Below are 27,183 nucleotides of genomic sequence, written 5' to 3'. Positions count from 1 at the left end.
ATCCTCCGGAAATGTGAGGAATGTATCGCAGTACCAGTCTTAACGCGGTTTGTGAGGTTTACGTTTCGCGAAAGCGATTGCTTGTTAGCTAAAGCGCGTAAACTATTATCGTTTTAGGGAAAAATACGATAAGAACTATATCGTTGTTCATGTTTGAGGATAGCTATGCCGTTTGGCATATGTACAAAACCTTTAAAAGATGATTTGATAAAGTATCTTCCTATACTTGTCGAAACACCAGACAAATCTTGCATAGAAGTGACGCTGTCGAAAGACGCCATAGGGCTAGAGTGTTTGGAGAGTGTGACGAAGGAACTTGGTCTACACGAGGTAAGTCCTAGCTTTAGATTTACACTCTTATGGCGGTTCCGCTGTGGCTGAGTGTCTTCGATGTTAGTTGAACACTCTTTGGTACTTTGCTGTAGCTAGAGCACACTTAAATTATTTTGATTTGTGTTCAGAATATCTTCAACTCAGGCATTTCCATGTTGTTGTACTTTTGCATGTGCCTGGATTTAAGATTTCTCTTGTGTAGTGGATGAAAGTGTTGGGTGAATTTTCTGGTTTTATTCCGTTTACTGCTATATAAGCGGGATACTTTGCATTATATGTATTTAACTGAACAGATGATTAATCAAGCATTATCGAACATCGTGTCAAGATATTTTTACTGTATGTTAAATTTTGCGCTGCATCGATCAAACTCTCAATTATTAAGGAAGCGAAAGCACTTGAAAAAAGAGCGAGGTCAACATTCTACACCACGTTGACCTGTCTTACTTTTATTAGTGGGGTTTACCACCATTTATTTGTAACTATACTTAGTTTAGACGGACAACAAATTAATGAAAGAGAGGTCACTTGATAAAGAGATCACCTGCAGCTTAAGATGCCAAGTAAATAAAACAAGACATCAAAGCGGTAATTGTGGGAGTTTAAAGTATTTAAATAATGGACTTGAAATGAATCTAGAATTAAGGATCAATATAACCTATGCATCAAGTGGAAAATTTCAGAATTCTGTAAATCGGTTGTGCTGAGAGTGGCACCAACAAATGAAAGTAGACCAATAATAACTCTTAGTTTTAATGAAAGCTTATCATTGACCAAATTGAAATTTCGAAATTGAATGGCTTCTTGGAGGAAAATAACTAGTCATGTGCAAGTTTAGGTTTGTTTTCTTTTTCCCTCTGCTTCTAATGTCTACTAGTTTGGTGTGCTGTCGCTAGCTCAAAATTGCAGTAGGTGAGCTTTGAGTATTGATTTTTAATTTATTTTCAGGAAGCAAAGTAATTTTTACACTATGCGATGCAATTGATGAGTCTAACCGCTTTCGTGATGTTGAATGAGAGCAATCTGATTTATTATATTTTTGGTTTCACAGCAGGGTTGTCTGACTTAACCTTGGCCTTGTATGAATGCTGGAGTAAACCTGAGCCCTGGGTTTGAAATAACCACTATGGCTTTAATTTGAAGGCTTGGCATTGATAGAAGTTGCAGCCTTTATTTGGCATTTGAATTAAGATGCAATTTGTTTATTTGATACATTAAAATGATGGAAGGAAAAGAAAAAAAAAATGAAACTAATAATCCAGTTATCCCCATGGGTCCTAAATGGTGATCATTTATAAAAAATAGATCTGAAAACTTGTGTATTGCCAGCCTTGTGTAGATGTTAGGTTCTGTGGGGTCAAGTTTGAAATAAGTTTGAAAAGTGTTTAATTAAGAAAGGTAGTACTTGTCGTGAATTATTGCTTTATTTTTCTTAGCGGTTTGGAAGTGTAAGTGGTGTTACTCAGTAAGGGACATTTCATTGAACTGGCTTTACCAAGTGAAGGACAAAGGTCAAGGTAGCTTACAAATTATGATAAACTTAAACAGGGGCGTGAAATTAATTTTTTTTTCTGTTAGCCACTTGGCTCCTAAATTCTTCAAAGTGGTAGCCAATTAAAAAAAAGTTGGTCGCCATTTTCAAAGACAAACGAAACCTTTTTTTATGCTGTCAACGTTCTAGATAAACCCTCCAAATTTAATTAGGGAAAAGATCTAACGTTCTGAAAAGTAGACACTAGGATGGAGGATATACAACTTTCAAGCTCAGCTAAATCCAAGATGGCGTCTAGTTATCAATTGAGATGCGTGTGCTGAGTTTTGGAAACAAACTTAACGAGGAAGTTTGCCACGGATTTATCTTTGCAAATCTTTTTGATTCACTATGTCTCTCAGGAGGGTTGTGATGAAACATTCTAGTCACCAATTTGGCTACTAATTCTCAAGATTTGGTCGCCAAAGTGAAAATTTAGTCACATTGGCACCTGTATTAGGCGCCATTTCATGCCCTGTTAAAGACTAAAACTTGAATTGTTTACAGGGATGTGTAAATTTTTCCTCATTGAACCTCTAGACTGATGCTAATTGGGCCTACTTAGCACTGTGCTATGATGCAGAAAGGTAAAATTAGTATTCACTGAAAAAGGGTGATAAAGGTTCAGCCATTGTAAGTAATTGCCATATTGTTATATATCAATAGTCATAAGAGGAATGAAGGATATTTAGTTACATGGACTATTAATATCTAATCACCGTCAAAGCAACAGGGAAATTAGAGTATAGTAGTGGAAAGACATAAAGATTTGTTACATATCATCTTGTGCAATTCCAGATGGTAAAAAAAGATGTGATGTTTTTGCTAACCCTTTGGGAATGACTGAATGACTCTTCACTTTTTACGTAGAGTTTTTACTTTACATCAACTCATCAATTTAACCCCTTTTGAACGAAGACCACTGACTTTGTCTTCAAAGCTTCAGAGACTTGTTCAGAGCTAATTGTAACATGTAGTTGTATCACAAATGATTTTTGTATACCTATTCAGTAATTTAGTGCTTCTAAGACAGTGTGGTTGAGAGTTTTACTGTGCCTGTTCTTAATTTTATTTTTGTTTATTGTATTGTTTATTGAGTATTGTATGATAAACTTAGACGCATAACTGCATGAACTCGGGCTTACTCAGCGGTGCATTTAAATTGGCAATTTTTGTGGCAATTTTCTAAAAATTTAATTACTTTTGTCTTATCCTTCGAGATTAAAGCATTCTGCCAAAGTCCATCTTGGTTGCCCGTAATAAAACTTCGAAGTCAATTCTTCACCATTCTTTACTATGGTGGACTCATTTAAATCTCAACAGAATTTGTGGTATGCAGTAATAGTTGTATGTAGTGCGCGCCTAAATGCAGAAATAATGCCAGACTAGTCTCATTTACCCGCCCAATATGTAAATCAAGTTTAGGCAAGGATCAAATATCTCTCTGCTGTGGGTCTCTATCGGCCAGGGTACCTACTGGATGGATAGTGGTGGCAATTTGTTACTTGTGCCATGTATTACATGTAAGCCAATACCAGTTGACTTTCATTAAATAGCAAGAGGGAATAGACATATTTTGACCTTTTTGTGGGTTTAAAAATACATGTCATACAGAAAACTGAAAACCACATCAAAAACCCTGTGCATTCACTATTATTTCTTACAAGATTTTCGAGAAGTGATTTGCTGTCAACTGAATCAGACTGCACTGTAATCACTTTTAAGATCTAAACTTACTTCAGTTCCACAAACATCAACAGTTTTTGGCATATCATCTAACGGTAAATACTTGTTCAAAGATGAATTTTTGTATAATTTTTTGCCATATTGAATAACTTCAGATAAGGTGTTTTAATTCCAATAACTACATGATTTTATTACAGAGTAGCAGAGTGAATAAACAGCCACAGCACAACTCACATTGAACTTTCTGGTTTCACAGGCATGACTCTGAAAAAGGGTTCTATTTTGAACTTTACTGAAGTTAACCCCTTTCAATTCAAATATATCATTGTTATTTATACTCTGAAAATAATGTACTAAGTTATTCAGTGATGATACTTCAAGCAGCACACATGTACCTTGAGGATGGCTTCTACCATAAATATCCCTTGCATGAGAATCAAATATATTCAAGCCCACATTACCTTTACAATAGATAGCAACTGCAGTACATCCTATTTTCAAGACAAAATTGTTGAAATTTTTGGATATAAGTGATTGAAAGACTCTATCCAATTAACTATCCATCTATCTATCCAAGGAGGTACAGTACTGATATCCTTCTACTGTAACTTCTTGATGAATAGTACCAGTGTAGCTCTCACTGTATTGAAGTTCATAGTCAGTCACATTTAAAAGTGTGGGTAATTCTGTCTGCATTAAAAATGATTGTCTGGTTAACTGAGACAAACTTTAATACAACTGATTTCCAATAGTCATTATTGACACAAGATCATTAGCAGAATTGATTCCTTGTTTGTTATTGTAAATCAAAGAGCATAAACTCATTGTGACACATTGTTGTCCTGAATTCTGTCCAAATACCAATTCATTAGCTTGGCTATGTGGTGCCATTATTGTTTTGCTAGGGTCAATGTACATTGGAGTAGGACCAAGGTTTTCCTCTTTATCTGAACTCAGTTGAAATTTACGACAGTTTGATGCATGTGTCTGACTCTTATAAAGACACATGGGTCTATTACAAGAAAACATTGATAAGTACCTACTTGCTCTATACTTCAATTAATTATCCTTTGATATACCCTTACAGAACAATTCAACAAATACTTCTTATCATGTTTTGTAACTTTATTTAATCTTACCCTCTTTGAATTAAGCTTACAATCATTCTTTGTAACTCTTCTAACCTTCACATAATGACGTAGCCAGGAGGACTTCGGTATGCTTGGACAAATACGCTCATAAACAAACTCCTTCAGTTTTCTGCCTTTTCTTCTGAGACGTTTCAGAGTAGCTTCTGGTATTCTACTGGGTTCTTGATCACGTCTAAATACATGGTTGTGTTTACATGTAAACATAATACGAGATAACCCATTTGATATAGCAGGTTTCACTTGATATTTCTCGATAAAAGGTTCACTTGTAAAGGATCACTCGTAAATTGATCTCTCGTAAAGTTCGCGGACCGATCTGTTCCCAAAACGCTCCACAAGTTTTAGTGTGGGTCTACCGCGAATGGTGTGTGACTTTGTATGTATATTGGGCATAATAGCCATCAAATTTCCTTCGTGTACATCAAGCCAGGAATTGTCCTCAAGGGCAGCCATTACTTTAAACCATGTGCTCTAAGGTTCATTCTACACATGCACTCACACTTCACGCATGCGCTGTAGTGGAACTGCGTTTTATGACTGAATGGAAAAAAAAAAAATGAAGCTGCATTTATACCCTGAGGTATAAAAAGGGAGGTTTCATTTTATCTGACCTGAAATTATTGATCAAATATCTCAGTCATAAAAGACTTACACAGGTTTTTTGGTTGAGACTTCCATTCAGCTGGTTAACACCAAGATGTCATATTTATTTCCACTGTTTCAGATTTATATTTGTGGGTCTACTAAGCTACGTGTGTGTAATGTGGTCCTAAAAGAAATGCAGAGAGAGATATAAATGAACTAGATAAGAGCTCTCTAGATGAGATTTCTCCAGTGACTATTCTGTTGCTTGGACAGTTATGTAATTACCTCCTGTCACCAACTTTCCGGGTCAATATGCTGTTATAGAGTATTACTGAATGACATCAGTTGTGTTAATTGTAGTTGCCTCTTTATTTGTTTTGTTTGTTTAACCTCTGGCTTAATTTGGCTGGCATTTGCAACTTGGTTGTTGGTTTAATTCAGTGGCAGCTATTTCCTAAGGATGACTCCTTGCAAAATGACATTGAGGAAATAGATTGAAGAAAAGGGTTGTTCTAATTCTCCACATTTCTTTACATTTTGATTTCAAAGGGAGATATCTCACAGAAAACACAAACAATTCATTCTCAGAAGTGAGGAGATATTGATTTCTCCTCACAGTTTCAACATATTGCCAAGAAGAAAGGTGTTGAGAAGTAAGTGAAGTAGGGATATTGTGTTTTTCAAAATCCCAGAGTTAAGAGTGCACTAGAGGAATTGATATTTGGATCATGGTAGTGAAAGTGGTAATGTACAACCATAGTATTTATGTTGGGCAATGTATTTGCAGGTTGGATACTTTGGTTTATGTTACAAGACTAAGAAAGGCTATGATTGGTGGATTGTATTGGAGAAATCAATAAAGAAACAGTTAGAACAGAACACTCTCAGTTCTGTTGGCAGCATCAGACTTAAGTTGAAGATTCATTTCTTTGTGACTGGTTCCTCTTGGTTAAAACTTCAAGGCAAACTGATAAGGTAATACAGAAAGAAATCTTTAACCAGAAAAGTCCCAAGATAGTTTGTATGTTCAAGTTATGTTCTCAGCCTGTCCAATCCCTTTCTTCATTATCTTTTTCTTGTGAGACTAAAATCCTGTGCAAATTTGAAAATATGGCAGATGAAGAGATAAATTCTTTATTGAGAGATTTTATCTTTTTTTCTATCTAGAGGATAGTTTTGGTAGTGACTTGACAGGAGGGTTGAAACAAATAAACAGAATTCTTACTGCCAATTTTGCAAGTACGTAAATACATCAATCATGTTGTGTCTTTTTTAATTTTAGGAGCTTTTACTATTTACAACTCAAAGATCAAATTCTTGAAGGGAGTCTGTCATGTGAAAAAGACTCTGCAGTATTGCTGGCCTCATACACTGCACAAGGTGATTAGATCTGCTAGTCATGTTGAATTTATTCGTGCTTCAGTTACCATAAGGTTCTCATATAATTATTCAACTTTAATGTTTTATATCAGTTCAAGGACAACATCTTTGAGAAAACGTTAACCCAATGGCTTCAAACCAACCCAATCTACATTGACTGTGACTAATACAAAGGGAAAAGGCTTGCTCTATCAATTATGAAATTATAATTATGATTATTATCTGATTCAAACTACAGTCAAATTTTTATTATCTGAACCTCGAGTACCAGAATTTTTCAATTACCTGGACTTGCTTCTCTAGTCCAATTTTTTTCCCATCAAACAAAGCTGATTGACGTTATTCCATTAGAGCTGCTTCAAAGAATGATAGAAATAAAGATACACTACTGCTTTAGCAGCTTGGAATAAACTGATTTAAATCAACACTTGAGGTCATAAAACGTTGTTGTAAAACATTGTTGTTGAAAAATGTTTTTCTCATTAATATTCATTTTTTATTGTTATCTGGACTTCCGATTATCCAGGCTATTCAGCCTAGTCCATGTAAGTCTGAATGATGGAGGTTTGATTGTAGTTTGAATCTGAAGGCAAGAAAAAATTGTTTTGCCACAATTGGAGTAAATTTGTAAGTGGAATTCATAACAAATGCTTTGCGCTTGGTTTTTATCTTCAAGCTTCTGTTCCTAAATAATAGTTGATGTTCAGAATTCTCTCATTTATTTTCAACAGCTGAGCTGGGCGATTATGATGCTGAAACATTTGTTACCTTTGCAGAAACCCACAACCTCTACCCTTCTGTAAGTCTTTTGTTGTAATGTAACATTTAAATGTATGATTATGAATCATTGATATTAACATAAGATACCCACATGAAGTTGCAAGTTGACTGTTGGAAATAATGTCTTTCAGTAAGCTGCTGCAGTTTTGTTTCATTGTGATATTGGTCAAAATTGTGTGAAACTATAACAAAATTCCTTTTCTTCTTTTCCTTTTTCGGGCAGCTAAAAACTTTTTGCTTCAGCAATCATTTCATGGCTTTAAGTTGCCAAAAAGTGACTTTTAAAAAAATTGAGCTTGGAGGCCTGCAAGCCCCCCTCCTATGTCCAGCAGGAGTCATTTGTATTAAAATGCTCCTTACAATACCATAGAATTATCCATGAAGCAGACAGGTAATAAAAACTAGGGATATTAATTGGAGATCAGCCAACAAATTAACGGGTGGTCATTGCACAAGGGAGGTTAACACTGTATTTACTGGAAGTGTAAGAGTTTATCCAGTGAATACTGTAACAAAAAAATCTTGAACTTCATTGGTTATTAACTGCTCAATTTTCAGTACTAACAAAACAGTGCATGTATCAGGCTTGTTTCTGGACAAAGTAACATCAGTTAAAGGCCTAACTTTGTCTCCAGACATTTCTGGCATTAAATTTCTTTTCAGAAATTTGCAAGGAAAGTACATAGCCAATGATGTACTGTTCTATAGGCCTGTGGTTTCCTGGAGGTCTCCTTGCTTTACCATACTGTTGAATTTGTATTTCTGAAGTGGCTCACAAATGATTGCACAATTTACTGAAAAGCTCCCTGTATTAAGTGGACACTAAAGTGAGTCAGGTGGCTGTCTGCTTAACAAGGTTCACTCTGATTGCTTTGCAGAGTGTTGCTGCTTCTCATGCAAAGGAAATCCTTGATCAGCAGGTACAGAATTTTTTAACACACTTATGATTTTGTTTACAATTTTGAATTATACATGCTGATATATACAAACTAAGATATTGCAAGGAAAGTTATGCATCAAGTTTAGCACAGTATACATGGTAAATATGTTTTGTTTTCTATCCAATAAAGTATACTTTCATTCACTGAGCAGATGAGATCTTGAGTGAATAACTCCTTCCCAGAGAAAAAGTCTGGTGAGCTCTTTCTGGAAGAATTGTTCTGACTAGTCTTCGACATAAACTTTAATTTGAAGACACTGTTTATTGGTCTATCTGTTGCAAATGCATGAAATTTATTTTTAGGAAGATAAGGTCATTGGCTTGCATTGATATGTGGTGACAAATATTGTGCTTAAGAAAGAGTATTATTTAAGACTGCATTTCATTTCATAATTGTCACATTAATGATATGTAGAAAAACATTTGAGTCCTCCATGGTCCCACTGCCGCAGGTCTCATGATGGCTAGTTAGATTCCCTTGACCTGTGGAGATGTGTGTAGAGGAGAATTACTTGAATAAGCATTAAGAAATTGTCTATTTTGCTTTTAGGTGATAAAATTTTATAGCCATCACAGGTATGTTTGCATGTTATATCAATGTAATTTTCTTTTAATTTGTACAATCCTCAGACACAGAAAGTATGGAATGTTTATCTGTGGCTTATATGCTCAGTTAATATGTAGTTTTCAATGAGGTTCTTTCTTGTATCACTTGTTAAAAATTGTGTCTAGCCTAATGTTATCCATTTGTGAATTACTGCCCCTCAACATTCTTTTTTGGAACGACTTTTAATTTTTCTTATTGTGTATTGTGATGGTCTGGCTGAGGAAAGGCCTTAACATTTCAACAATTTTACTCAGATTATCAGTGACTTGCAGACCTCACGTTTTTGTTGGAATATGCTGAGTTTTGATCCTTCTGTTAAAACTTGTATCAGCCACTGACTCTGGAAAGCTGGTTTACTGTTAAACAGAGAATAGACTCCCCTCAACACATGTCAATTAAGCTACAAATGATTTTAGTCTGTGATATTTATTCAGCTTTATTATCAAATATTTAATAAAGGACCAACTTTGTCTGATTAAAACTGATATCAATATCAACTTATGGCTAATGATATCACAGCTGATCCAACTAATGATTGCCCACTAACCATGGTTATCATACATGAGACCTACCATGAAAAATCTGATTGATCAAGAGCATACAAGCAATATACAATAGCTTATAAAGTTTACATGATAATGTATCATCTGCAGCTGATATTTTCAACTATTATGTTGCGTTCAAAGTCTGCATAGTATCCAATCCCCTTGTCTGTGTTGTGTTCTCAAACATTTGCAAACTTAGAGAAGTGTCTTCTTTGAAAATTGTTTAAAGAATGTAAAATAAAACAATTATTTAATTTGGTTTTGGTATGATATCATAAATTATCAAACCTTCGGCCATGTTATCCACCTCAGCCTTCAGCTTTAACAGATAACTCAGACCTGAATTTTGATAACTCATGATATCATGCTGAACATCATCCAATAATTGCTTATAACTAATTAAACTACCTATTACAGTTACAGTGTATTGTGATTTAATTGCATATTTAGAATGTCTTTTATTAATTTGTTCATTAAATTTTTTTTTTTTCTGAATTAGGGGTTTGACACGTGAAGAAGCACAGCTTGAGTACATTTTGATTGCTCAACAACTGGAGGGATATGGTGATGAGTATTACCCTGCAAAGGTGAGCAGCCATTAGCCATGTAATGAAGCTTGAAGCTTCAATAAGTTCCTTCATGTTACTGGTATGATATGGTTGATTTTTTTGTGGAATTGAAGCCTCTGTGGACACAGCCAATGAAACTGATATGATTTGATTTAAAATCAGTACCTAGTCAAAACAGGTGAGCTGAGTGAAACATTTTCAGGGATGTATCAGCATCACTGTCTGGTCTGCTAACTAAATTATAATAAGAATATTGACTTTTTAAATTTTAAGATTTTTTTAACATGAACTAAAAAAGTTATGGTGAAAATTAACCTTGAAAAATTATGATACCACACAATCATTTGCCAGTACTATAGGGGTTTCGTGAAAAGGAACCCAAGCACAATTTTTTAGCCTAGTACCCTGTACCTTGTACTGTACTAAATACTTACGGGTAAATAACTAAATAGTTAAATGCTGTTTACCTATGGCCACTTATGAGACCTCCTACCGCCCTCTGTTAGCTTGCAACCAGTCTCTTGCATTTGGGTTTTGCCTGTACCTCTTTCTGCACACAACTGCCTATAACAACATTGGCAGCCTATTGTGAAAAAAGTTTTTGAAACCCTTGATACTGGTGTGTTGCTCTTCCCAGCTGAGGAACTAACTTAAAGCCAACTGGTAGTTTTTTAATTCCCCAAGAAAATCACCGTGTGAAGTGATAGCAATTCCTGTATAGGAGCATGGAATAACTGCATCAAAAAAATTAAAGCATAAATTTTTTTAAATATGATATAGTAACATGTACAAATTTTATATTTGTTTGTAGGGTAATGATGGTTCTATCATTCTAGTTGGTGCATCATTTCTTGGCATTGTAGTTAGACATCCTCATGGGTTGCCTCCAGCATATTTCAGGTTTGATGTAACTGAAATCACTATGTCATGGTTGTGGTATCTTCAAATTTAACAGTAATGAATTGCTACTAGAATTCAATTTCAAGTTTTGAGAGATATGGTAACCTAGGTATAACCTGTAGATTTGAGCCCCATTGCTTTGTGTCTCTAAGCGAGAAATTTCACTTCAACAGTGCCTCCCTTCTACACTTGTAGGTGGGTTGAAAGGTACTTACAAACTGCTTGGGTATCTTGACCATTATTTTTCTGAGAGATTTCCTGTGATGGACTGGTATCCTGTCTAGGAGGAGAAGCAATGGAAACTGAGACATACTCTCAGTGTTTTGCTCCGTTTACTAGTCATACTTAAATTAGGCTACATTGTAGTTCACATACATGTTGGAACTTGTTTCATTGTGGTACCCTATGTCTGGTATATTTCTCATTCCACATATGAGAGCTTTGCACAACATTTACTACAAGTTATAGAATTTTCCTATATCAAGGTAACCATTTTCTCTCAGACCCTTTCCCCTATTTGGAAGCCGTGCATGACTGACCCTGTCTTTCTCCCTCATTCAATTTCAGATGGCCTGATATTGTTCGCATTACTCACAACAAGAAGTACTTTTGTATTGAAAGTACCAAATCATTTGATATCATCCAATTTGAAATGGTACAGTGGTAACATATTTTTATATACATACTTTAGATAAATTGAGTAAGATGTGACTTAACTTTTGACATTTGGTTTTCTCTGACACCAATCTTGTTGCATCGTACTGGTTACATCCTACTTTGGCCAAACCCTTTAACTCAAGAAGTTCTTAACATGTAATTTCTCCCTATAATATTTAGACAATATCCAACAAGCAGCTAATTAAAATACTCAAATTTATCAGGTATAAGTTGCAGGGTTTGCACTGGTCCTGGAAAATCTGCAAATTCCTGGAAAAAGACTACATGTCACAGAAAGTCTCGGAAATCTGTTTAACCAAAGCACAATAAAGTTTTCTGAATTTAAATTTTTAAAAGATGTGTGTAAAAAGAAAGGAGAATTGATTTTGAAATATTGGGAATGAAAGGAATTAAGGTGAATTTTGGAGTCCTAGAAAAATCAATCTGATTCCTGGAAAAGTCCCTGAAAATCCTTGCAACTTGCCCTGAAGTTGTTATCTTGATCTAGCACCAAATTCTTGTAACTGATCTGTGTAAGGAAATGTGTAGCAGTGAAAGGGGAGAATTAACAATCAGATCTTGAGAGTTATAACCAGGTTAATTATCCTTTTGTAGAGGTAAAAAGGGGCCAATGTCATGTAGTGTGATACAGGCAATTACTGCAGGTTTAACTGTCATACAATGGACACCAAGGGATATCCTCTAATAGCCACAAGCATGACTCTGTCTTATGCCCAATGTTTTATCTTCTACAGGATGATGCACCAACAGCTAAGTATGTGTGGCGGATGTTTGTAGCACATCATCAGTTTTGCCGTCTGAATTTATCCAGGTCCAGTACACGAGCATCTACAGCAAAGCATCAACTACATAACATGTAAGTATGATCAAGTGAAACATTAAAGAACAGGCATGCTTTCACGTTCACTAAAAAATACTAAAGGAAAAGGGAATGTGTCATTGGGAAAAAGTATCATTATCATAGGGAAGTGAAAAGATTGGAGGATTTCTAGATTTTGCCTTAAGAAACACACACTGGTGCAGATTTTTTTTTCTGAATTAGTTGATTAATTAAGTTACCGTAAAGGGTAAAAAAGCTGACGTTTCGAGCATTAGCCCTTCGTCAGAGCGATTGAATCTTTACAGTTTACAGTCTTTACAGTCTTTACAGTTTTTAATTCACATTTTCAACCCAGTTGTTAACACTAAATTACCTGCTATACTCTCCCACCGACGCAGCACCACAGTTTCTTTAGAAACTTACCCCTTTATGATTAATAAGTTAGATGGCAGAGCAGCTGAAAGTTTCAAAATTCTGCATTCTGTCTGTTTGAAAGCTTGAATTGTGTATCATTTCATCAGTCTCTGGGAGGGGGTTATTTTGTAGCTGTTTCATTAACCTTAAGAGAAATTCTGAAATGCTTTCCTGACTCATCCACCTCCTCAAAGACCAGTGAAGACAGAAATCTCTGGTTTAATCTGAATGCCATTTAGGAAAAGAAAAGCAATCTTTATATACACCTTTGGTGTTAGTGGAAAACTTAGATTGATCAAGAGAGCAAAAATGTTATGAGGGATCAGCAGATCAGTACTGTGAGATTGGATTCCTTGGCCCTCTGAAATTGTACGTAACTATATCCCTAATATTAAAAGTGATAGTGGCTTGATAAGGGGTATTACCATGTATAACTTTATACTGGATATGCAGTACATTGTAGATCACATTTACCATTTGCTCGTCAATGTTATGCATGTTAAATCACAGTGACATACTGTAGGTGCACTATTTGTACCAGGTGCAAATTTCCTAAGTTCCTCGCAGTGAGGTGCATTTAGGTTTTTTCTTGAAAAGATAGGGTTTATGCTGTGCACAGAGTGTTAACACTTGAAAGTTTTGTGATTGTGCTATTGAATTGTAATTCACCTAAAATTATTATTACTAGTACTACCAACTTCTTAGTGGCTGTACACTGTAGTTTGACAACTTTTGCAGTAACCTTTTAATAGTGAAGAATAGTTATAGCTTTTAGAAGTCACAGAGTTTTTAGAATTTAGCATTGAATAACAGAGCTGCCTTTTAAGACCTTTCTCAGGCCTACAAGCTCTCAGTTGTAAACTAACCTCATAATTGCATAGAATGTGTATGCTACTCTGAATCTGTGTTTCTTTTTTTGCTTTTTGTGATGGCTATTGTTGTTGTTGGTCATAGGTAAAGTAACATCAAACAGTTCTTTACAGTGTCAAATGGTCATGTCTGATTATGTTTGCCTCATAGGTCTTGAATAGCTTGGAATATTGTCTCTGTTGCACTCTGCATTTGACTCTCTCCCTGGGACTCTCTTCTTGGTGTTGTTGTAATCTTTTCTCTCTTATTCTCCATATACTAGTCATAAATTAGCCATGGACCTCACTATAACTTCCAAGATATCTTATGTAATTATACCTTCTCACTGCTGTATATTTCCTTTTAAATTACTATTGAGGATTTACTGCTATTATCAATATAACACCTTCCAGCTGATGTATTTATCATTTCTTATCACTTGTGAACCGAATAATGTATTGACATTTGAAGGAGAAGTCATATGTTAATCACTTCTCAGAGTGCCAGGGGTACAGGTATAAAGTTTGGCTTGGTCTGGCTTTGCAGCTCACAAGTTTTCTGGATTTCTGTTTTTTCCAGTCCTGTACCATGTTGCTTTTGTTGCTCTTTCCATTGTTGGATCTTTTATTAACTTCTAAGCTGTACTTCTATTACAATCTCTGTGTGACTCTAACAAAACTCTGGTCTATCATAAACTAGCAGCACCTACCTTCTGTGTCTTCCTTTAATGCCCCAATAAAGGAGACGCCTTCATGCTAACATAGAGTGACTGTGTTTATCTTTTGTTCTTGCTCCACTTGACTCCTGATAAATGGGCACTTTTTACTCTTACTTTTCTTTTTTATGGACTTCTATAAGTAGCTTTGGTTTCCTTTCAGAATGTCAAAATGTCAATCACTGTCATTATCTGTCAAGAGTCCTTTTGAGGCCCACCCTCACCTGGATGATCATCTGTTACCCTCAAGTTCAAACTCTTCTCTGTTAATGTTTTTGTAATCATCAAAGGTTCCCAGTGATCTTACGATCCTGTAAATGAATGATAAAATAACCCTCACATATACAGTTCAGAAATATATAAATTAGGAACTGACTCTGAAATTCCTCCTGGCTGAGCATGCTTTATGGTGGTCGCTTGTGAAGTTTGTATATTTTCAGACTGTTAATAAAAGTTAAAGATAATTTTCTCAATAAGTGACAAAAGCATACTCCCTTTTTTTGAGAACCCCTCTTTTTTTTTTACAAAGGATGTCAAATCTGAGATAAACTAAACAGGCTGAAAGTCTAAAAAACATCTTTATTATGCTCATATTTCTTGCGAATAATTAGTGTAAATAAAGGTTAAATATCTGTAAAACTGCATTCTAAACAGACAATAAATCCAAAGAATGGCCACATTTTGAAATTTAATTAACAGTGTGTTTTAAAGAATATTTCAGTTTGCATTCGACGTTAATCTCTTGGTGAAACCCGAATAAATTCACAGAAAACACTACATTTTGATAGTTTTCCTCTTGTTGTTCGCGTTGGTTTATTGAATTACCACACCTCATAAAAACGTTTCCAGACTCAAGAAGACATCCAGACTCGACTTCAAAATTGATATTTGTTTTTAGAAAATGCTTCAAATTGTCTCTTTCTACGGCTAATTTACACGTGCAATTTGGAGATGAGCTATAAGCCTCTCGCATAGAACTTGACAAAAACTAAAATTTTTTTTTTTTAGAAAAACATCGCCATCCAGTTCATGTTAAGGTTTACGATTTAAAGACCACTATATCGTCTTTTAAAAGTGCTAGGGATTGGAATTGAGGAAATAAGAAAACACATGACAGAATCACTTTTTGAAACAATGGTTGCCCGACCAACCAACATTTTTGGGAGATAGCAGCTATTTAATGCGATTCTGCTAAAGCGCTTTGTAGAGCCTTATCATAAATTTTTCAACAAGCAAAGCCTTTTTTCCCATGAATATGTTTATGCCTAAGAGTCCACGTTAACGTTTCATGAAAGGTTAATAAGTGATGTTAAAACATGATGTTCATCAACAACACGTATAACAAAGCTACTGTGACGACTATGGAGGTGTAAAAGGTTTCCTAAACAGGGAATAATCTTTTCTTTTCTTCACGGAAAGAAATGCCTTGCATTAAGGTGAAGTTACACATTGGTCTCGAGTAGTACAGTAATCCATCACACTGAAAACGCAAAATCATTAATATTTCGCTAATTTTAATATCGCTCAAAGTATTGCAAAGTTCTAACAAAGCTGCTCGATCTAACAAAAAATGTCTTGAAATCTTGCCGGAGGCAAATCACAAGTTTTGTTCATTTGGAAAAAAATTTATTGCACAGTTGTCGAGTACCTCTTAGGTGCAATTTTGAGACAAGGGAAGAGAAGCGGTAAATTTATTCTCGCGTGGCGGTACAGGCCCACAGCTTCGAGCTACAGACACAGCGACTCGATCTGTTTATAAGAGGGAACAGGACTTCTACCTCGCGTTTCTTTTAAACGGAAGACTCGTGAAGGCCTTGATAACTCGGAAATAGAGCTCGTTTTCTAGTGAAACCGAGTATGGGGTCTTGCAGCACACAATCAAGCGCCAACTTGAAAGGTTTTTTTTTATCTTCGCGGAGCAAAACGCGTGCCAAGTGCGTGCGCTGAATTGCCCTTATCAGTCGCCTTAAAAATAGAGTTCAGAAGCGACCGCCTTTATTGGAAATGCGCTCTGAGTAGGCTGGCTGGCTCTTACTATCAGCTTTGCTGTAATAACTTGACAGAGCTGTTTATTTTTGCAAAAGTAAAGTAATCATTAGGGTACAACTGGATGGCTTAAGTAATTATACCATTTCGCAAATGCAAAGTTTGTTAGACTGAATGAAACAGATACAGAGAATTTAGAGAAAATCGAGGAAACTTTTTGTAACACGCGTAGATTACACTTTTTAGGGCAAAGAATGATTGGTTTCCAAATCCAACGGAGACATTTTTTTTTCTCACTGGTCGCGATAAGACAGCTTTAAAGATTTCGAAAATCATAGCGATGATACCGATTAGAACGTGTACGACGAACTGTGAAAAGTAGAAGGAAAGACAAAATAGATAACGGGGCGATAGCAGAGGAACAAACACACTTAGTCGGCGGTATTTACAAGATTTACTCTTTCTGTTGAACTGCGCGAGCCATGTTGATTTTTTGATGTGAACGTCTCTGGTTTTTATCCATGTGAATCATTCCGTCAATAGACAAATTGCCTCAGGCTGAAATAAGAAAATTGTTCAATATCTTATGTCGGTTGTTAGGTCGTGTAATATACTAACCAACCTTTAATAGCAAATCCATTACTGTATTGAAACAAAAATTGACCATGTCCACGAAATGTTCTCATATTTGACAAGGTAGAGTTACTTTTTCTGCTGAGGTGCAGAAGTAAGTAAGCTTTTCCAGAGTTCACTTTATTTCCTCGGAGATGCCGTTGGTTTTTTTTTTCTACGTACCTTACAAATAGAGCAAACAGAATTAACACATACAAAAACATGATAAGGAAATAAAGCAAAAAAATTTTTACCCAGTACAGTGTCCGTGCAAACAGTGAACCCGTTGTTTACTTTAAGGGAATTTTTTTTTAGAAGAATTAGTTTTTCTGGTCTTTGAGGGCTTTACAGTGTTTTTTTAATACTTTCTTTCTTTCTATCTTTGCAAGCAATTAGAAAAATCGGCTTATTCTTGAACCGAGAATGTTTAATTGTCTTATTTTTCAGGATACTTTTTACGAAATTACAATTTTCTGAGGCAGAAGAATAAATATTCAATTAGTGATTTTTAAATGCAAAGTTGTGTCTCTGAAGTCGCCGACTGTCCAACCCACTAAACAGCGAAATAGAATTTAGAATATCGTCGGACAACCTGGCCCTGAAGAAGGAGGAAACGAGAGTGTGTGTCGGTAGTTGATCCCCAAACTGATAGTGAATCTATTGTCGACACAAACAGTTCGTAAATTGAGCAAAGGCCCCAATAACGTGACCGAAATGGAATAGCTAATGTGAAATGATATGCATTAGGAACTAGCCAAGCAAAGAGCGCAATGCGCTAAACCGTTTCTTTTTAAAAATTTAATCCATAAATTCGAATGTCTTAAGCACGGCTAAACCGACAACTGTAATGAAGAACAAAACCAAAAACCACAGATTTTGATTTCAAAAACCGAAACTTTTCCCAAAAAATGACCAGAAGTGGAAAACCGAAATAGCCAGCCATGCTAAAGTTATTTTCCTCTATACTGTAACAACTTGTGAGTTATCTATTTCAGCCAGCGTTACATTTGACAGGTCCCAGTAGACCTAGTAGTGCAATCCGTTGTATTGGTTTTTGTTGGTTTATGTTTGTCTGTCTGTTTGTTTTTTCAGTAGACTGAGCAAACATGAATTCAAGAAGAAAACTGGAGTAAGTAATTTTACGGGGCTTCTTACAGGATCTGTTAGTACATTTTTCTGTATATTTATTCTTTTGCGTGTTTAAATTTCTGTGTTTGCAAAATAATTTATATTCCCTATGTATTGAGTTCATCCTACATCCTACCAAAAAAGTAGATGAAGTACTGGTACGTTCGCAGGGATTCTTATACTATTGGTTTTTGTTCCTTCTTTGCAGGTTGTTGCTAGCAGTGATGGAAGTGGATCACTAAGCTCATTTAGTAAGTGATATTCACAAAATTTTTAAAAATCTTACCCTTTGTGTTGGCATGTCAGACCAAGAGACGAGAAGATTTTAGACTAACTCCTTTGTCTATTTAACGAAGAAGTATTACCTTGCGCCGCCAGTCTGAAGATGTTTACCAAGTTATTACCTTCGAGAAGGATCATGTTGCTTACTCATAAATTCACTTCTCAAAAATGATAACTGAAAAGGTCAAGCACTTGATATTAAACTACCTAGGAAATTCATACCAGCACCCAACTTTCCTTTGTCATCTTCCAATGTTTCATTTAGTCAGCTTTTGTTTAATTCAAGTTTAAAAGTTTCATTTTAAACATACCAGACTGTCTGTAGAAACAGACAATTTTACTCAATCATTTCTTGGATGATATGAGCTACTTCGACGTCAAGCTTTAAAAGTGCACTTTATGGATCATGTATTGTTTTCTCTGTGAGGATTATTTTTCCAATTATTTATTTTTATGTAATAGTGTAGTTTGACCGTCCGGGTGAGTGTAGTCCTGAGAAGGACTGTTGTCGGTAGTGGTGACTGCTTACCCGACGAGCGCAATTAGTATGTAATACGACAGACAGCTTATCCGACGAGAACAAGTACCTTAACCGTGTTTTTTTCAAAGAACAACTACAACGAAGACTTTATCCAACGTAACACTCACAGACCTACTACTACAACCGAAGCTAACGTCAACGCAATTCATACGACCACAGCCACTATACCATTCATAAAGGGCATATCTGAGAACATCTCACGCATCCTACAACCATTCGATATCCGCGTCGCTCACAAACCTATTACCACACTACGTCAGTTACTGACTAACATCAAAGACAGAGACGAACCGAGGAACAGACAAGGAGCAGTATATAAGATCAATTGCTCCGACTGCCACGCCTCCTACATCGGTGAGACTGGCAGAAACCTCGCAACTAGACTGACTGAACACAAACGAGCGACGAGGAAAGGCGATGTCAACAATCACATTGCTGAACATCACCGACTAACGAACCACACTATTGACTGGGACTTTGCGCAATGCCTAACCTACAGCACCAACTACTTTCAACGACTGACCCTGGAAAGCTGGTTTACTAACTTGGAACAGACTCCCCTCAACAGGTGTTAACCACTACTGGCACCATACAAACGACTCATCTACGACATTAACATTGCAAACGAACCGAACAGAATGACCTAACTTTACTAAAGGATCCAAACCGACCAATCACGACCTACCTACGCCACTTGAGGCCTACAGCCAATAACATTACGGCAAAACTGACCAATTAGTGTACACAAACCGGACTAAGTACATTCGACTGGCAACAACCTTTCACTTGACTCTGATGATGACTTCCGCTCAGGTTGTCGAAACGTTAGTCACCACTACCGACAACAGTCCTTCTCAGGACTACACTCACCCGGACGATCAAACTACACTATTACATGTTACCCCCGGGTTCAAACCATTTACTGTATTTATGTTTTAATCGTTTTTGCCATTTTGAAGAAAGTTCATTTGCCTGTGCCGTTAAGTTGATTTAATGCTTCATGAATTTGGCCAGAGAAGGACTTTATTTTCAGTAGCGATGAATTCGAAAAAAAGATCTTTATCTTGGCTGCCTGCAATCTGGACAAATGGAACCATATAATGTAAACACAAAGAGCACATGGTTTTTGATAAGTTAAGTCTGAAGGCATTCTTGGTTTTATTTCAGGCTCAGTGACAGGCTTAGATAATCCTGTTTTCACTGAACGCAGTGGTACAGGCTCTGACACTGATACAAGATACAGCGGCATACAACACAAGGATAACACTGACTGTGTATCACGTGACTCCTCAAATTCAACCAATCGCAGCACGTTGCCCAGACCTCATTCTCTAAACTTGTCTTCAGTGAACAGTGGACATGAGTTTTTACTTCGTGATGACTTTTGTACCTCACAAAACTCTCTTGATCACAATCGAAGCCTTTATAGCCATGGATTGTTAAACGGCGCAACAGTGACTAATGAGGTGGGAAGCTCACTGTCTATGGACTCAGGGAATCCCCTTGGGACACAGTCACTTGAGAGCTTGAATGACAGAAGTCACAACACCCCGCCTTCTAACGCTTCATCGGACCAAGCCTGCTCTCCAAGCGTTCGTGTGTCAAGGTGTGTGGCTGGAAAGTTATGTTATACTGTAGTTATTGACATCAGAAAAAACTACAACAACTAAAACAAAATCCATTCAACCAGTAAACAGACAGAAGAAACAGATGGATTTCTAAAGCAACAGCAGACGTGTCAGTGTAGGAGCGTCCATGTCTCCGTTGTTAATGGTTCTCATCTTTGATAGACTGAAAGGCCATTTGAATCAAATATAGTGCAAGAATTCAATTCAATTCAAATCTAGTGCAAGAAAGACTTAGAATTGTCCCTAGGTGCTTGAATAGCAAGACCTTGGTATAAATGGTTATTTTAATTGTCCTTATTTTACTTCTTGCATTTTCTGGTCTTTTAGAGTATTTTTCACCCTTTTGATTTGATGAATGTACACTGACTTAATTTTTGGGTATAATAGTTATGTAAAAACATAAAAATGTTTTGAGCATCAAAATTTTTCGCCCTCTGCATACGCCGGTTTAGAAGAATTTATGGTGATAATAAACACTACTTCTCAGCGAAGCTTGAAATTTACAACCTGAATCTTGGTCACGAACCTTTGATATAAACTGTTTTACTTTGGAGTTCAAACTGAAGAGATTTATAATCTTGATATGTAATCTCTGTATAACTTCGAGTGAGTTGTAAGTGAGTGTGTTATATTCCAGACCAGCCCGTCCAGTTTCTCTTAGTTTGGAACAGTTAGTGGCAGACAATGCAAGTGAAGTGACTGGCCGAACCAGTGGATACAGTACATCAAATGACTCAGACCTAGAGGAAGGCAGGGATATGGAATATGAATGTGGCAATGAGTTACCTTTTTCTCGGGAAGCACAGGTATAGATGCGATTAAGCACACCATTAATGTACTTATTCAGTATTTCTGTTGAGTATCACAGCGCGAGGCTTTTTGTATCACATTTTAATAAGGTGAAAGAATGGAAAATTGAAATCGAACTAAGAAAAACAATAACTTATTTATGTTTTCACAGAATTGTTTAATTTAATTGCAGCTCGAGGAATTAGAAAAAATCTTCAACGAAGGACAAGTATTCACAGAATTTCAAAAGGTCGAACGGAGAAGTGAGGTAAGAAAGCTATCAACTGATTGATGCCATATGCAATCGATCGGTTATTGTCTGATTTGAGTGGCCTCACTAATCAATGTTAATCATCACTTTATAAATACAACAATACAACCGTTCCGCTAACACAAGGACTAGCCTTCCTCTCCTTATAATTATCCTAATAAGTAGGTGAAGCAACATCTGTACTTTTCTTCCGGTGTTTGGGCGTGATCAACAATCGCGTAGTCTTGCTCATAATTAAGTGTATACCATGCGCGGATTCTGAATGAATCTCGTCGTTGGAGTAATTTATTGCCTTCTGGTCTGTGTAGGTTTTGGTGGGTACCCCATCATATTTGTTCTAAGATCGCTTCTCTATCGCTATTACTATAACCCCTATTTGAAATCACAAGATGAAAGATTTACTTTTATGTATGTTAAAGCTCGCTGTGAAGTATGGTGAATAAGCCTTAATATTGCAGAAGCTAACATCTGCCAGTGCCCAGTGCGGTGGGAATGCAGAGAAAAACAGATATAAAGACGTCATTCCCTACGAGGTAAGACGAGCTGTGTTCGGAACGTGCAAGGTTTTCTTTGATGGAAATAATTTTTCTGAGAATAGAGGGTGCTGGCGTTTTACAGATTGAACTCTCCAGTTATTTTCTACTCGATTGATTGTTTCTGTCTTATCTAAAAGGAATCTCGAGTCCGTTTAAATCCTCGCAACAATTCAAGTGGCAGCGATTACATCAATGCAGACTATGTCAAGGTAAGAACTTTTTGAGTGTGCCAGCACCTCAAGACGTGTTTTTCGTATTGTTTGCGCTGTGAAGGCATTAAAGCAGGAGCAGTAGCTTATGAGTTGAACTAGAGTGCAATCTCAAACTGTGAAGGCCGGTGAGGACGCCATGCGTGCGTCAACAACGATACATTATTCATTTTATTTTGACGAATGAATTTCACACGCGGTAATGGTTGTAATGGTAGTAATGGATTTGTTCTCGTTAAGCACATTTTATTATATAGAGCAACATCTCGTTATTTACCTCGTAGAAAATCTGCCTTGTGTGTGGTGTTCGTTATAAGGCCATATCTAACCTCTCTGTTCGTGTTGTAATCTCATTGCAGGAGGACGTGGGGACTAAGACCTACCGTTACATTGCCGCCCAGGGCCCCATGGAGAACACAGTGGCTGATTTCTGGCAGATGGTGTGGGAGCAGAATGTTACAATTATAGTGGCTGCAACAGACGACAAAGTAGGGTATACATTCTGTCTGTTTACTTCAGTGCACAGCAACGTAAGCCTGTGCTTAGGGTTTATCCGAATTTTCTGTTAGAACAAACGACCCAAAAAGTGAGGTTAGCAAAGGATTTCTTCATGACACCTGAAAAGGGTAATTGTGGATAAATGAATGCGTGTGAAGCGTAAATTGTTGTCTGAACCGTTTTTTTAATTGTAGTTCTTGCAAACAAAGTTTCTTTTAAAGGTTTTCTCGACCGTCCACTCCGTCGATTTAATGAGTGTATATTTTCTGGGTAAAGTAATACTTAAGATATGCTGACGCTGAACGGTAAATGTTAAAAAAAATAAAAAAATGAAATGAATTTACTTCATCATGTCCACCACGTAGCTCTTCATCTGAAGTGACTGCCTAATTACAGTTGGTTTGTTTGCAATGTCTGTTTCTAGGACCATGGTGTAGTGTACTGAATCAGTTCAGTTTCTTTCAACAGGTTAGCAGCAAGACTACGTGCTATCCTTACTGGCCAGAGGACTTGGATGGGAGCAGAAAAAAATTTCATTGTTTTGAAGTGGAAACAGTTTCTATCCGGATTACATCGTCATTCAAGGTGCGCAAACTATCGCTACATATGGCTTCTTCAAAGGAAAAGAAAATGATTTGTCATTTGCACTTTACTGATTGGCCTGATCATGGAGTACCACAAGATCCTAAACATTTTCTTGGTAAGTACACTCCTCTTGCATATGAAGAACTAAACGAAATGGCTTTTCTATTCTGGCCATTAATATAGAACTGGTCAGGAAAATGAGCAAATCAGCCCTACGACCAATACAGTAATACCTGAATGTGTAGATATATTAGTGATGATAAATCTGGTGTACATGAACTATGACTGCTCAAAGTAGACTATAGTAATATTCAATTTTCCGAGTCAAGAGGAGGATGTTTACATGACTGGGTTATTTTTTTCCCACACACAGGATTATACAAGAGTTCGGTCCAGCCATTTAACTCGAAAAATGTCTGAGGCCATTTCTGAGTTGTGATTGTGAGCGAAAATTCCCTCCTCCTATCCATCATTCTATAACTCTGTCACCCCTTCCTTCCATTTCTGTTAACTCTTCGATAAGTCTGCTGACTAGTGCATAAGGCTTTTGCATGTTCAGTTCTTGCGTGAGGCTCAACTGATGGCTGAGAATTGGTCAAAATTTTGACAGTCTGCTGAGAAACAAGGCGTATTTAACTAATAGCTGAGATCTAAGAACAGCAAATTTTACTGAAGGATGAAAAATGGGCTGAAATTAAGACTGTGGGTGCATTAGATTTGTACATATTGGTCAGATAAGGCGCTTGGATAAATATACTTCTCAAGAGCGATAAGCCATATGACATTTCAGTATTGATAGGCTTTCCGTATAAACCTTGTTGATCCCGAACGGGAGAGAGTTTGTGGTAATTACATCACTGTTAAATGTCGTATTTTAAAGCAATGTCGAGAATTGTCTTTGTTGGAAAAAAAAAACAAAAAAAAAAAAAAAAAAAAAAAAAAGCTACACTCCTGCAATAAGCTTTGATGTTAAATTTCCCCTATAATGTTACAAATTTAGGACCATTTCTGTCAGATTGCTCTTGTATAATAGTACTGAAAGTTAAAAGAATATTTCATTTGTGTTCAATGTTCAACACCCACTGTTTCCCATGTTCCAAAGACGATTTTGATTTGCCACTAATCACGTGACCTTGCATAAATTAAAATGTATCCTTCCTGGGATACAATTTTGACTCTCGGGAAAACGAAACTAAGTGTTTCCCAAGTTTATATTATGTGGCACATACATTTGTCTGTTCGTTCATCGCTAGTTTGTTTTTATTTTGTGTGGGGAACAGAATTTCTGGATGAATTAGAGTCTGCAAGGCAACAGGTCAGCTCAAACCATGGTCATGCGCAGGAAGTTCAACCAGTGTTAGTTCATTGTACGGCCGGTGTTGGGAGAACTGGGGTCATTATACTTACCGACCTTATGATTGGCTGCTTACAGAGTAATCAGGTTGGTACACCGTTGCCTCAATCCCATATAAATTCCTAGTCAAATTGCATAATTAGCAGATTTATTTTGTTTCTAAAGAAATACAAATCATGTCGCAAATGGACGTGAACTTGAATCAGAAACTAAGCCATTAAGTAGATATGGACCTTTCAGAAGAACAGTGCTTGTCGAGAAGACTGCGACACCCTATCCTTTTTTTTTTAACATTATCTTAAATTTTACCCCTCCCCCCCTCCAATGCAGGCGCCTTTACTCTCCCCGTCCTTAAAACAGGATTGGTCTTTTCCTGTTCTAGGTTTCAACTTAGGGCTGCCTGCCTTGTTTTTCTGATATGGAGATTAATTGGTGCAAACAGCCTGGAACATCTTGTCAAATCTTGTCCTGTCGAACGACTCGGCAGTCGGAATGGTAGTTTATAAGAGTCTGATAGACTTACATCAACGGTCAAACACCCATAACGTATAAGCCTAGCCCAAATCATATTATGTTTGCTTCTTTTCTTGCAGAGAGTTAACATTCTTAAGTCACTGATCCATCTCCGAAGCCAAAGGATGCTGTTAGTGGCAAACTTCGGTCAATATCGGTTTGTTTACACCGTACTTATACACTTCCTCAAAAATAGCAGACTGATATAAACTTGGCAAGGTAGATGAAGAGTCAGTCAGCGGTGGCATACAGACAGACTTCAGCTGGTGTCAGGAACACCAAAATACTCACCCTCAACTTCTGGGCCCGTTAACGGCAATTTTTTTCAACAAAAGAACAGGCATCAGAAAAATGGACTTGGGGTTTTTTAAGATGTCGTGGCATAAGTGGCCGCCCAGAACAGTGCGTTTTTGCATGACATATTGTAAAGGCATCGTCGCAGTATTAATGTATGATACTTAAACGAATTGTCCTATCTACCAGTTTCATGGTCATTCGCTGAATATACAGTATACGTTATCTTCTTTGTATTCAACAACAGCACGTATATAAATATAAATATTAAAATACTATTTTCAATGCAAATTTTACGGCAAAAAACATATTTTATGTAATGAATCTTTTTATGTATAAATCCTATCAAGTATACCTCGGTGGAAATTTTTACTCTATCCATCTGTATTATAACGTGAGATATACCTCTTTTCATGCCGAGTATACCTGGAAAAAAAACTTTTTTCAAATGAAAATTTTATAAATGAAAATCTCCCACTGTACTAACTCACCTGACATGCAATGTGTTTTAAAATGTAAAAATTCAAATTTTTTCTAAACTTTAACAACTATTAATGCTATAAAAACAATATAAATGTGCCAATAGATTAATATTTAACAATTGGTTCATACGTCAGCGTGCGTTCATCGAGATGTGAACCAATTGTTTTATAACATTTTCAACCCGATGGAAAATTTTTTTTGCTCGAGGGATTTGTTTGCTGACGTCATGAGCGTGCACAATAGGAATATGAAGCACGCTCGCGCAATCGAATTTGATTAGACAAATTTACTAGCTATGTTATAAAATGAATTGTAATATTTTAAAGGAGTGTATCTTTTAATGTAATTTCAATAAACAATAATCAAGCTTCAGTTGTAACTCACAATCGCACGTTTCTTTTATGTTAATACGGATTTTATGTGGAATTTCCTGGTTATTTTTATTTATTTTATTTTATTTATTTATTTATTTTGGCGTTGGTATGGTTTTGAGTGCTCAGTAGTAGTAATAAACTTCAGAGCAGAAGAACTTCTAAGAAGGCCGAGAGAAACCATAAACTGGAGCATGGGGCGAAGAGCAGTTGTTTACTCCTCTTGCGGAAAAAAACTCCATCGAAGGTGACCCCCAGGACTTTCTCAAGTTTCCCTTGCATTGTTATGACCTATCTATCCTTTTCAGTACAGAGGGCATTGTGAGAGTAAAGTTTTTTCCCAGGTAGACGCTCAGACCGGTTCATCCAGCGTTCAGTGCGCTAGACACCAGCTCACTGCGTCTTCTATAGGATTTAATTTCAGTTTTTTTACCGTCTGATATACCTACAAGTGCAGCATTCACGATGCCATTATTTTGAAAATTGCAGTAAAACTGATTCTTCTTGAAAAAAAAATTGTTTTGATCAAGCATGCTTAGCTTTTCATTTTTTGCAGACGGGCAGTTTTGGTGGCCTAGTTAGCTGCTATTTGTGAAAATGGTCTTCGTAAAATCATGAAT

General features: G+C 36.5%; 1 protein-coding gene across 2 annotated transcripts; it reads left to right on the top strand.

The window, feature by feature from the left end:
- The first annotated feature begins 42 nt into the window (after nt 1–42).
- LOC131784163 (tyrosine-protein phosphatase non-receptor type 21-like) lies at nt 43–26,578 on the top strand. Of its 2 annotated transcripts, none has more exons than XM_059100960.2 (21): nt 43–330; nt 6,074–6,261; nt 6,569–6,666; nt 7,398–7,465; nt 8,325–8,366; nt 8,937–8,962; nt 10,038–10,125; nt 10,919–11,007; nt 11,575–11,662; nt 12,420–12,541; nt 18,177–18,210; nt 18,418–18,460; nt 20,200–20,638; nt 21,298–21,466; nt 21,643–21,717; nt 22,179–22,253; nt 22,394–22,465; nt 22,825–22,953; nt 23,432–23,663; nt 24,829–24,989; nt 25,496–26,578. In XM_059100960.2, the coding sequence occupies exons 1-21, from the start codon at nt 166–168 to the stop codon at nt 25,622–25,624; spliced, it is 2,532 nt and encodes an 843-aa protein (XP_058956943.2). In that variant the 5' UTR covers nt 43–165; the 3' UTR covers nt 25,625–26,578. The 2 variants fall into 2 exon arrangements, with proteins under 2 accessions (XP_058956943.2, XP_058956942.2); XM_059100959.2 differs by having other exon boundaries at nt 44–330; nt 18,174–18,210.
- Nucleotides 26,579–27,183: the final 605 nt, after the last annotated feature.

The sequence above is a fragment of the Pocillopora verrucosa genome, chromosome 13, assembly GCF_036669915.1.
Source record: "Pocillopora verrucosa isolate sample1 chromosome 13, ASM3666991v2, whole genome shotgun sequence".
Classification (NCBI taxonomy): domain Eukaryota; kingdom Metazoa; phylum Cnidaria; class Anthozoa; order Scleractinia; family Pocilloporidae; genus Pocillopora; species Pocillopora verrucosa.
This window is presented reverse-complemented; position numbering and strand designations above follow the sequence as displayed.